This window comes from Dipodomys spectabilis, unplaced genomic scaffold (assembly GCF_019054845.1).
Source record: "Dipodomys spectabilis isolate Male_0828 unplaced genomic scaffold, ASM1905484v1 ptg000382l, whole genome shotgun sequence".
Lineage (NCBI taxonomy): Eukaryota > Metazoa > Chordata > Mammalia > Rodentia > Heteromyidae > Dipodomys > Dipodomys spectabilis.
The window spans coordinates 106,515-119,706 of record NW_024871059.1 but is presented as its reverse complement, the minus strand read 5'-3'; the positions used below and the strand labels follow the sequence as shown (position 1 = coordinate 119,706).

Genomic DNA, 13,192 nt, shown 5'->3' with positions numbered 1-13,192 from the left:
AAATGTAATGAATACAGTATTATAATAGACCACTGGCAAACTCATTAGAAAGTACTGAGCCCTAAAGTAGCTCTGTTCTCAGGGCCAATGAGATGTCTACATGGAATTTGGGTCTAATGTATTTTGACTAGTAGAAAACATATTGTGGATTGTAATATTTATTAATGCTTGTGATAGAGAAGAATTTCTTAGATGACCACATGTTCTCAGACACGTACACCATGAAAATAACTTCATGCATGTAAATAGAGAAAGTTTAGTAAAAATTATATGCTTCAGAATGTAAATGTATAACACAATTTCTGCATTAAGCTTGACTTATTGACATGTAAGTGCTAGTTTCACCAGCATCATTGCCTCATTACACAATAGTAAATGCATGCGTCTGTGGAAACCTCTTCACATGGGATTTTTATTGAAACCTGCTTCAATCAACTAGCAATGTTCTGTGACTGTTATGGAAATTAGATTTGTGAATTGACATTTGGGTATGGTGCGCTTATTAACTTTGGTGGATGTGTCACTAGCAAAGATTGTTTTTCTGGCCATTTCACTATGCATCTGACATAAGATCCTCTGATGCAATCCAGTTGCAACATCCCAAATGTCTTTCATGAAAATAGTTTGACACAGAAGTTGGACCAAATATATCAAAGACAACTTCATCCCTGGGGACTCACTAACTGTGGTCTTGGAGGAAATCACATCACCTAGGATGAAGAAGTAGAATCTGAAATCATGTTTTGCAATTCATGTTTTTATCTTGGATGCAGGGCCGCAGATGCAGGGCCGCAGATGCAGAGCCCCAGGGAAGTTTTACCCATTCTTCCTGGGGATTCACAGAGGCTTGATGAAAGTGGGCTACGGTGTACCTCTCTGTCAATAAAAACTCACATGTGCACCTACAGAAACAGATATGGATATACATTCCTGACACTGTGGGGCTCACTCCTTTCCAGAGAGAATTTCAGCTTGGCAGGAGCGTCAGGGATGAGCCCTTTGATGGTCACATTCCTTCTTCTCCAGCTTTCCCTCCCTGTTTGGTCCTGGGCTGGCACTAGCTGCTTTTCTACTATGAAGCAACGAGCACACATGGATGGAGATGTGATGATTGCTGGGTTTTTCCCTCTCTACACTTTGGGAACAGATCGCAGTCACAGTGATGCTTCTGGAGATGAACAAAGCAAGCTGTAAGTAACTCATCATTGTATTTCCATTTACTAATTTGTTCTCCGGTTGGGCAATGGCTATGGGACTCTGGATGCACAGATGAATGCTCTCTGTCTTCTCTCTCCTGACCTCCCATCTCTATGAACCAGAAACTCCTTCCTTTCATTATTTTATCTTGGATCTACTGTGCAGTAATTTTCTGGCTGCTAATAGGAGAGGACTTGAGGTTTCCTTTCTTTCCAGGGCTGTAACCTCTTCTCTTTTTTTTACATCCCAGCTGTCATTGGAGTGAATGAAGTCATGTTATTACAAACTAAGTCAATGGCATGAGTTCAGTACTAAAAGGCTGCAGACACATTTCCTTCACCATAGATCAGTGGTCTGAGAAGGTGTTTTTTGCTAACACTTACATTGTGAGGATATTGATAAAAATTCTTATTGTATGATGATGACTGTAATCTTAAGAACTCGGGAGTCTGTTATCTAATGATCAAGGCTTGTAGCCAGCCAGGGCATAAAAATCTGTGAGACCTTTATTTCCAATTAACCACCCAAACCTGGAAGGAGAGCTGTGGATCAAATGACAGAGTGCTAGCCTTGAGAAAATAAGCTCAGTATCTGGCCTCTGATTCAAACACTAGGACTCTCTCTCTGTCTCTGTCTCTGTCTCTCTGTCTCTCTCTCTCTCTTTCTCCCTCTCTTTCTTTCTTCTCCCCCCCTCTATAGACACATAGTAACTGTTTCAAACTAAAAGCTTTGTCATAGTTTCATGTCATATATATTCTCCACAGTCAAGACATAACCAAGTATTATAAAAAATCCCTTAAAAGACAATTTTATCTGCTCATGGTGTCTTCTGTTTATTCGTGCGCATGCAGATGCTTGGCTTTAGGCCTGTAGCAGAGGTTCTCGGTAGTAAATGGCTATACAAAATAAAAGAAAAATGGCTATATGAAACTTCAAGAGATTCTAGCAGCATGGTCCGTGCCTGCTGCAAGAACAATGTCATTGCCTCCAATATTTCAGTTCTTCTCAGTGCTTGTGTGACAAGTGTGCCCGGAGGTAGCTGCCTACTCTTTAAAGCCAAGGTGGCAGGGATAAAAAGTGTTCTCTTCCCTGCTATAGAAGATATGTGTCTTTATTTTATATGTCATTGGTATGTTTGCTGATCTTTATTTCTCTTGTTCTGGTCGTGGGAACCCAGGGTGTGAGCACTGTCCCTGAGCTTTTTTGCTCAAGGCTGGTGCTCTACCACTTGACCCACAAGTACATAACAAGCACTTTTTGATTGTTAAATGGAGACTAAGAGTCTCAAAAACATCCCTGCCCAATTTGGGTTCAAAACATAATCTTCAGCTGTCAGCCTCCTGACTAGTTAAGACTAGAGGCATGAGGCATCAGCACCTGGCTTAGCATATTTTATATATTCCCCACAATCAGCCCATGTTTTGCTGATTTTCCTTCTCTTAGTTTCCCAATGTATGTTTGAGTCTTTTTGTTAGTGTGCTAAGATGGACACATTACTTATTGTCATTTCAGCAAATGGATGTTTTTTTAAGCTATCTACAGATATGGAGAGAAATATGATCTGGGTTAAGTACAACTTTATGCATGGTACTAACTACAAATAGAAATATTTATTCATGAACTCTTCATTGTAGATAAGTGTAACACTGCAGTTAGACATTAGTAGGTTAGATATTTGACTCAATTCTATATCCACTGATGTTCTGACAACATTTCTCAATTGTTATACAATATGGCACTTTGCCAACTACGTGGTTCATATTGTAGTTCTACCCTCCATGTGACATACTTTGTTTAAAGTCAGCTTCTCTATTTATAACCATTTTTAAACCTTATATCATTTTTTCTCTCCCATATGTGTAATTTTTTCTGTTCATTTTCAGCTTCCTTGGTTTGCTAGCATTACAGCATGAACCACTAATGCTTAGCTTGTTTCGCACTCTTGAGTGGCCTTTTCTCTCAAGGCTGATGATCTACCACATGAGCCATACTTCTGACTTTATATTGGTTTACTGGAGCTAAGAATGTCAGTGAGCTTTTCTGCCCCAGGTGGTTTTGATTCAGGGTTCTTAGATATTAGCCACCTGATGAGCTAGGATTTCAGGTGCAGGTAATGTTAATTACTTAAGGTATCTACAATTGTTAGGCTTTGTATATCATCAACAAAGCTGTAATTCTTTTGGATTTTTAAAATTTTTCTTTGTGAATTAGTACAAATTATATTTTGAAGGAATTCCATTGTGATATTTAGATACATGCACACAATACTCTTGGAACAAACTTACTTCCTTCTTCCTGTATTTTCTATTAAAGAAATTAAGCAATGATTTTCAGAAGCTACCTCTCTGTTCCAGAACAGTTGCATGAAAACTGGCTGGTTTGTTTTAAACAGAGGTAGATCCAGGTAAAATATGCATGAATAACTAATAGTACAGTAAGTTATATACCTACGAATATAGTCATAACTGAAATAAAAAGCCTCTAATTCATACAGCATTTATGTGAAGAACTTTACCAAGACAAAAATAAGCAATGAAAATGTAAAGTCATTCTATCTCCAAGGATCTTTAAGTTAATAATCTGTAGTCTTTTTCCTTACAATGGATGTTGCAAGTATTTAATTAACAAGTTAATTAATATATCTGAAGTATCTACTTCTTAACAACCACCACAGGGAAGCAGTATTTACATAATATATTTCTAGCATGCATCTCCAGCTCAGACTATATCCCTGAGGTTTTTTTAAATTTAATATGTTTTTATTGTAAAAATACTGTACAGAGGGGTTACAGTTACACGAGCAAGGTAATGAGTACAATTGCTATCAAGCATTGTTGCCTCCTCTTTTGTTTTTCCCTTACCATCCCTTCCCTCCCACCTCCACAACTATATGCTTCATGTCATCATAACATAAACTGAGTGACTCAAAACATAAGATTTTCCACTAAGATAAAGGCAACAGAATATTTGGTGCCTCATGAAAGCCTATTCCATATTTAATGGAGTAGAGCTTTTGCTGTGGTGCATGTGGTAATGGAGAATAAGTATGATCTCTTTCAGTTTAAGTATGTTTCTGAATGTCACTCGAGTCCTTATCTAATCCTATATAAATGCATACGACACTACATTCACATTCCATCCCAATTTGGGGTAATGGTTTAACATGTTCATTGGAAGAGAAACAAGCATTCAATCCATCAGTCATGAGTTTTGAAGTACTTCTTCTAAATTTGATGCTCAGGTTTATCTTCAAGAACTACCAGTTTGTTTTGGCCTTGACTTTTGCTATTGAAGAGATCAATGAAAACCCTCATCTTTTACATAACTTGACTCTGGGATTTGATATCTGTAATGTTGAATTTGAAGCTTGGAAAACACTTAAAAACCCCTTCATCAGCCTCTTTGGGAAGTACAACATTCCAAACTACTCCTGTATGAGAGAGAGCAAGTCTATAGCAGTACTGACAGGACCGTCAGGATTAACATCTGCACAAACTGGGACATTTCTGAACCTCTACAGGTTTCCACAGGTGAGGGTGAGTAGAGTGGAGCAATATTTTTTGAATGTCTCATTTGCTGCCATTTCAGGTGTAAGAAGAGATTGGTTTTATCAATCAAGAAACTTTCTTTTATCAAAGAGTAGGAATTCAAGTTAATGGGAAATACAGTCCCATTGTTCAGCAAAGATGATGGAAAATTGTAGAGCAGACAATGGATTATTTGAAGTGATAAGCATTCTCAATTTCTTTAAACAATCAGGAAATTAAAAATGGCATTAAAGTGTAGAGATCTGTTGAGCTGGGTGCTAGTGACTCATACTTGTAATCCTAGCTACTCAGAAGACTTATTTCTAAGAACCAGCAAATAGCAGGAAGTAATAAGTGGTTCAAACTGTAGAGTGTGAGCCTTGGGAGAAAAAGCCAAGGAAGTGCATGAGGCCCTGAATTCATGCCATGCCCCTGTACTAGCACACACACACACACACACACACACACACACACACACACACACACACACACACGCAGTTGCATATGCAAGATATTATGTTGAATGAAGTAAATCAGCCTCAGAAAGAGAAAGGTGGCATGGGTTCTCTTGTATCTGAAACTTAAATCTAAATTATGAACATGAAATATTAAATAAATAGGGACCACACACATATTTACATATCTACAAGATTAAGCTATATATGGTACACATAGGGGTGGAATTCCATGGTATAGCCTCCCGGATCAACTAAAAGTATAAAAAATGAACACCAGATAAATGAAGAATATCTAGTATGAGGGGTGTAGGTGTTAAGGGAATGTGCAAAGCAGGAGAGAAATAGGGAATACATGGCTGGGAAAATACAACATAATATTCAATGTGCATGTGTGAAAATAAAACTAGGAAAGTCAGGATTCGTGTAGATGGGAAGTGATGAAAATAGTGACAAAGATCAAGAGGCAAATTGATACGCTGTAAACTATTAAAAATTACGTTTTAAATACTAAAAGTAAAACCCACCTTCCACCAACTTCCACCAACTGGTTAACACAATATACATTGTGATTGAGACTGTGATGGATGGAAATCTTCTCATTCATGGAGCATCCAATTTTCATGTCCTTTAGCTTACCTTTGGACCCTTTGATCATGCCCTCAGTGACCATAACAAGTTTCCTGCTCTCTATCAGATGGCCTCAAAGGACACATCAATAGCAAATGCCATGGTCTCCTTACTGCTTCACTTCAGCTGGAGCTGGGTGGGATTGTTAACCTCACAAGATGAGAATGGTATGTGGATTCTTCCTGAATTGAAAGAAGAGATGACCAAGAATAGCATTTGTGTAGCCTTTGAGCTAGTAATCCCAAACTATACCCTGACATTAAAATTCATTACACTTTATGACCAGATTAATAAATCATCAGCCAATGTCCTCATCATATATGGTGATAATGAATTCATACTACATTTAATGATGTGTGTTGAGGAATATTTCATAAAAGGAAAAGTTTGCATCATGAACTCACACTGGGATTTAACCACAAGGAGGAGATATTTTATGCTAGGTTCAATCCATGTTCCTATCATTTTTTCACACCATCACCCAGATATTTTAGGTTTCACAGATTTTGTCAAGGCAGTTAATCCTGCCAAGTACCCAGAAGACTTTTTCCTAGCGAGGCTGTGGTTTCTGTCTTTTAATTGCTCAGATTCAGAGTCTGACTGTGTAACATGGGAGAACTGTCCTCACGAAGCCTCCTTCGACTGGCTGCCTGGACACATTTTTGACATGACTATGTCTGGAGACAGTTACCATATATACAACGCTGTGTATGCTGTGGCCCAGGCTCTCCATGAGCTGCTTCTTCATCAAACAGAAGCACAAACAGTGGGAAAGAGAGAAGGGGCAGTGACCTCCCCTGCACAGGTAAAGACGTGCTTCAGGAGGCACATGGCATGAGCAAAGTTGCATCTTAGATGTTTTCTTACTCTATGAAATTAAATATTCCAGGTGCTTTTCCAACACTCAGGAAGACTATACTTGTGTTGATGTCTCTGAGGCACTGCACTCATAGCTGATACTTTGAAAACTGTACATGCACTTTTTCCTCATGAGTTTCTTACATAAGAGCAAAAGATGGCCTGGTGAACAAAATTAAACATCTTTCACAACTGACACAGTTTCATTCTGCTTTAGGTATTCATACTTTAGTTATAATGTTTTAGGTAATAATAATGTAACAAGCACGTTCATAAAATCACTCCTTATGGAAACTGTAGCTGGCAGCTGAGCATTGTCTCATGCATGATTATTTACATGGCATTGTTTTCTGTTGCCTCCTGCACCTTTGGATTCAGAAATATTATATTTATTCCTGCATAAATTCTCTTATGCTGTACTTCATCAGGTGTCTCTGCTATTCTTGAATTCAGAATCATAAATTAAAGGCAATTGGGAGCTTTTCTAAGTTGAGGTCTTCTGTCTTAAATGTTGCATGCACTTCACCATAAAATGATATGTCATTTTTAGCTGCACTATTTTCTGAAGAATATCCAGTTTCATAATCCTGCTGGAGATCAAGTGGTTTTGGATGAGAAAACAAAGTTAGAGACAGAGTATGACATTGTGAACATTTGGACTTTTCCAGAAGGTCTTGAACTTAAGTTGAATGTAGGAAAGTTTTCTCCATATGTTCTACATGGTCGTCAACTGTCTTTATCTGAAGATATGGTGCACTGGGCCATAGGAACCACAGAGGTGGGTTGGAATCAATTGTAATTATTTTAAGGATGTACAAGTAAGCAAAATTCACCCTTAAAATATGTATCTGAGTGGATGCCAGCAATTCATTCCTGTAATATTCCCCACTACAGTTGCTGGAATCTGAACATCATGGTTTTAAGTCAGTACAAAGAGGAACATCTGTGGGATTCTTATTTAATCACCAAAGAATTAAGTTTCAGTGCTGTTAGCTCATGCCTGTAATCTTATTTATTCAGGAGACTGACATTCTCAGTTCTAAGATTATTGGTCAGTTTAAAGCCTGACCTGGTAGAAAAATCTGTGAGACTCTTAACTGACAACCAAAAGCTCAGGTTATTCTATGGGTCAAGAGGTAGAGTGCAGCCGGGCGCTGGTGGCTCACGCCTGTCATCCTAGCTACTCAGGAGGCTGAGATCTGAGGATCGCGGTTCAAAGCCAGCCCGGGCAGGAGAGACCGTGAGACTCCTATCTCCAATAAACCACCAGAAAACCGGAAATGGTGCTGTAGCTCAAGTGGTAGAGTGCTCGCCTTGAGCTGAAGAGCTGAGGGACAGCGCCCAGGCCCAGAGTTCAAGCCCCACGACCCACACAAAAAAAAAGAGGTAGAGTGCAAACAATGAAAAAACAGCCCAAGAGCAGTGCAAAGATCCTGAATTGAAGCCCCAGAATAAGCACTGAAATAAAAAAGAAGTTAGTGGGGGCTGGGAATGTGGCTCAGTGATAGAGTGCTTGCCTAGCATGCATGAAGCCCTCGGTTCGATTCCTGAGTACCATATAAACAGAAAAACCAGAAGTGTCTCTGTGGCTCAAGTGATAGAGTGATAGCCTTAAGCAAAAGAAGCTCAGGGACAGTGCCCAGGCCCTGAGTTCAAGCTCCATAACTGGCAAAAAAAAAAAAAAAAGAGAAAGAAATTAGTGGTTCCTAATGATGATTTAGCATATTGTCATAAAATATAAATTGCATATTTATTAGCAGGTTTCTAACACTATAACAAAGTACCCAAGGAATCACTTTATGTCACTGAAAGTTTCATTCTGCTCCCTTCTTTGGGCATTTCACTCAATGTTAGTTGCTACTTAGTAATCTTTGGTAAGAGGAATCATTGGACGATCCTCATGGCCACTGTAAGATAAGATGGACATGGAGTTCACATAACCCTAAAAATGTGTGGTCTATGCATTATTTAAAACTTGAAAGAGAATTATTCCACTTTGCTCTTCACAAGTACATAGATGAGTAGGAAACATCATGAATTCAAGGAAGCTCCACAGGGGTGGCCAATAACTTTTACTTTCTCAACCTTAATCTCTAAACTTTTAAAGGTCTCACAGTTTTCACTAGTTCAACAGACTAGAGGTCGAGACTATAGCACACAAGCCTTTGTGATCACATTATATGGAGCCTATAACAGCATTTACGTCCTGACTGGATTTATGTGCATAAAATACTATGCTTAATAATCCAACCCTATAAAACAATGGATTTGGGGATGTTAGATAAAAGTCTGAACAGTTACTGATACATGTCAGATTTCCATCAGCGTCCTCACTCTGTGTGCAGTGAGAGTTGTGGTCCTGGATTCAGGAAATCCCCTCAGGACAGAAAGGCTGCCTGTTGCTTTGATTGCACACCCTGCTCAGAAGATGACATTACTAATGAGACAGGTAAGTTCATGGCTGAGGGAGAAATTCAGGCTGTCTCCTAGAGTCCCCCACATCCATGCAAGTCAATACAAAAAGTCTTGAATTAGAGGGCTGGGAAGGTGGCTCAGTGGTAGAGCGCTTGCCTTGCATGCATGAGGCCCTGGGTTCGATTCCCCAGCACCACATAAGCAAAAAGAAAAAAGCCGGAAGTGGCGCTGTGGCTCAAGTGGTAGAGTGCTAGCCTTGAGCTGAAGAGCTGAGGGACAGCGCCCAGGCCCAGAGTTCAGGCCCCACGACCGGACCCAAAAAAATAAATAAATAAATAAATAAAAGGTAAAAAATCTTGAATTAGGATTCACAAATTCTTCCTTCACTTAGCAATTTAATTGCAGAAGGAATGATAAAACTTGTTTTTTAAAAAACAGATCATGAGGAAGTGGCGCTGTAGCTCAAGTGGTAGAGCGCTCGCCTTGAGCTGAAGAGCTGAGGGACAGCGCCCAGGCCCAGAGTTCAAGCCCCACGACCGACAAAAAAAAACAACAACAAATCATGAGCTCTGAATTCTCAATAGTATTATTTTACTTCTCTTTTGTATGCATGCTTATTCAAATTCCCAGTAATGTGAGTTTAACTGCTATCATATTAACTGCAAACCCTTGTTGAGTACAAGGTCTCCATGTTCTTCAAAATTACCTTTAAAATACAAAGAAAACGCAGACCTGCACATCTTTATTTTCCTGTGCCCAGAACTGTAAATTCAACAGAGTAAGTGCTTTCAGTTGTGTTTGGAGTAAGAAATGGAAACAAGTGTTGTGCATAGCACAATTTTATAGCTTCAAAGAATAATTTGATTTTCTGTTTGCCATCACTTTACAGGGGCATAAGAGAGACAAATATACTTCAAGGAAGGTTCACAGTGCTCTTCTATATATTGCACAGAGACATAGAGGGAAATGCAAGCCTTACTATCCATGACTTGGAATGAGGCATTTGAGTTGTGCACACAGGCTCAGGATTATTATGGCAGCATGAAAAGGTGCAGAAAAAAAATTGTGAAGTTTTTAGAAATGCCAAGAAATAATAAGTGTGATATCATTCAAGTAAAAATGCTTCACTTAGACTAAAAAAGAGAGAGAACATAGGAGGAGTGTGTGAGTATGATAAAGATATAAAAATTATACTGAACATGTCTGGTAATACTTGGTAAAATTTACTTTGTGCTAATAAGTATTGACATGTCAGAATTATCCCTATATAGAGATTTCCTTATTTCCTTTTAAGTATTGGAAAGGGATAAATGGTTATTTGAATTCCTCACTAGATATGGAGCACTGTATGAAGTGTCCAGATCATCAGTACGCCAACACAGACAGAAACCAGTGCCTCCCAAGAGCTGCAAGATTCTTGACTTATGAAGAACCCTTAGGGATGGCCTTGGCCTGCATGGCTCTTTCTTTATCTACACTCACAACAGTTGTTCTTGGGGTCTTTGTGAAATACAAGAACACTCCCATTGTCAAGGCTAATAACCAGGCTCTCAGCTACATCCTGCTCATCTCCCTCATCTTCTGCTTCCTCTGTTCCTTGCTCTTCATTGGCCGTCCCAGCACAGTCACCTGCATTCTACAGCAGACCACATTTGGAGTTGTGTTCACTGTAGCTGTTTCTGCTGTCTTGGCCAAAACTGTAACTGTGGTTCTGGCCTTCAAGGTCACTTCTCCAGGGAGAAGGATGAGGTGGCTGCTGCTATCTGGGGCTCCTAACTTCATCATCCCCATCTGCACTCTGATCCAGGTGACTCTCTGTGGAATCTGGCTGGGAACCTCTCCTCCCTTCGTGGACACAGATGCACACTCTGAACACGGCCACCTCATCATCCTGTGCAACAGGGGCTCCCTCACCGCCTTCTACTGTGTTCTGGGATACCTGGGCTTCCTGGCTCTGGCCAGCTTCACGCTGGCTTTCCTGGCCAGGAACCTGCCTGACACCTTCAATGAAGCCAAGTTCCTGACCTTCAGCATGCTGCTGTTCTGCATTGTCTGGATCACTTTTCTGCCTGTCTACCACAGTGCCAAGGGGGATGTCATGTTGGTTATAGAGGTCTTCTCCATCTTGGCCTCTAGTGCTGGACTACTGGGCTGTATCTTTGCCCCCAAGTGCTACATCATCTTGTTAAGACCAGATAGAAACCTTCTGCATGGTTTCAGGGACAAAGCACATACTGGGAGAAATAGGCCCTCTTAAGATAAAACTTACATATTTGATCAGCTCTATTCCATTTTTAAATCAGATATTAGTTTATATTCTTAGAATCACTTCAATTAATAGGTGACACTCATTTTTTCTTTCTTTTTAATATCTTTATTGTAATGGTGATGAACATGGGGGTTACAATTACATAGGTAAGGTAATGTTACCTTCTCCCTCATTTTCTCCCCCTTACTCCAACCTACTCCCCTCCCTCCCAATTTTATATTTCATTTCCAACATAGTGTTCAAGTGAGTATCATTGTTGCATTAGTTCATCCTTTGTCCTGATGTTTCTGTGATTCTATTCCCCTTCCACGTATTGGAATTACTTATTTACAAGACAAGTTTACAGAAAACTTAAGTAGAAAAAGAAATAGAAATAACTGTATACAAAACAAAATAAAACCTCTTATTACAAATTCTTGGCGTTCATGTTGATATACTTCATTATATATTGTAGTATGCAGTTTACAATTGGGCTGTTGAGATCCCCTGTTAAGAATATCATAGACATAGTTTAGTTGTTGCAAATGAGGGAAATCGTGGAACCCACTTTTCTTTGGGTGTGGCTTAATATAATTTTTCCAGATCTTTCCATTTCCTTATAAATGGGGCTATGTCATTCTTTCTGACAGAAGCATAGAACTCCATTGTATATGTTTGTCACATCTTCTTGATCCATTCATCTACTAAGAAGCATCTTGGTTGGTTCCATATCTTAGCTGGTAGATTCAGTGTGGCCTTCTTTGTGGTCATTTGAATAAATGCCAAGGAGTGGGATTGCTGGGTCATAGGGCAGCTCTATGTTTAGTCTTTTGGGGAACCTCCATACTGCTTTCCAGAGTGGCTGCACAAGTTTACACTCCCACAACAGTATAGTAGGGTTCCCTTTTAGCCACATCCCCACTCGCGTCTGTTCTTAGATTTCTTGATAATTGCCATTCTGACTGGGGTAAGGTGGAATCTCAATGAAGTTTTGATATGCATGTCTTTTATGGTTAGAGATGTTAAGCATCTCTTCGTGTGTCTGTTGGCCATTCTTATTTACTCTTTAGAGAAGTCTTCCTTTAAATCTTTTGCCTGTCGATGGGGTGGTTGTTTCTGTGGGGATTAGTTTTTGGGGGATTTAATTTTTTTAGCTCTAACTGTATTTTAGACATAAGATACTTGTGTGTTGCATGGCTAGTGAATATCTTTTTTCAGTCTGTGGTGTTTCTACTTATCTTGCTAGCTATTTTACCATGCAGAGGCTCTGCAGTTTAATGCAATCCCACTTCTACAACCTTTCTTTGATTTGGTGTGTTTCTGGGCCTTTTCAACAAAGTTTTGGCTGGTGTCAGGAGCCCTAGTGTTTGCTCTATTCTTTCTGTAATATTTTCAGGGTGTCTGCTATTATCTCAAAGTCTTTGATGGATTTGGAATTGATTTTGGTGCAGCGTAGTATAGAAGGATCTAACTTCAGTTTTCTGCCAGCATCTTCTGTTGAAATAGAAGACAACCCCAAAATTCATATGGAACAATAAGAGACCCCAAATAGCAAAAACAATCCTTAACAGAAAGAACAGTGCTGGAGGAATATCAATACCAAATTTCAAACTCTACTACAAAGCCATAGTTATCAAAACAACTAGGTACTGGCACAAAAACAGACCTGAGGACCAAAGGAATAGAACTGTAGACCCAGAAATGAACCCACAGACCTAGAGCCACCTAATTTTCGATAAAGGAGCTGAAAAAATAAAATGGAGGAAAGACAGTCTCTTCAGTAAATGGTGCTGGCAAAATTTGTTAAACACCTGCAGAAAACGAAAGCTACATCCTTATATATCACCTTACACCAGAATCAA

At 39.4% G+C, this 13,192-nt stretch overlaps 1 protein-coding gene across 1 annotated transcript; it reads left to right on the top strand.

Annotated features, from left to right (window-relative positions):
- The first annotated feature begins 4,400 nt into the window (after nucleotides 1–4,400).
- On the top strand, nucleotides 4,401–11,339 carry LOC122096653 (vomeronasal type-2 receptor 116-like). Its single transcript, XM_042667246.1, has 5 exons — nucleotides 4,401–4,727; nucleotides 5,814–6,614; nucleotides 7,218–7,445; nucleotides 8,993–9,116; nucleotides 10,417–11,339. Exons 1-5 carry the CDS (start codon nucleotides 4,401–4,403, stop codon nucleotides 11,337–11,339), a joined length of 2,403 nt encoding a protein of 800 aa, XP_042523180.1.
- The last annotated feature ends 1,853 nt before the right edge of the window (nucleotides 11,340–13,192 follow it).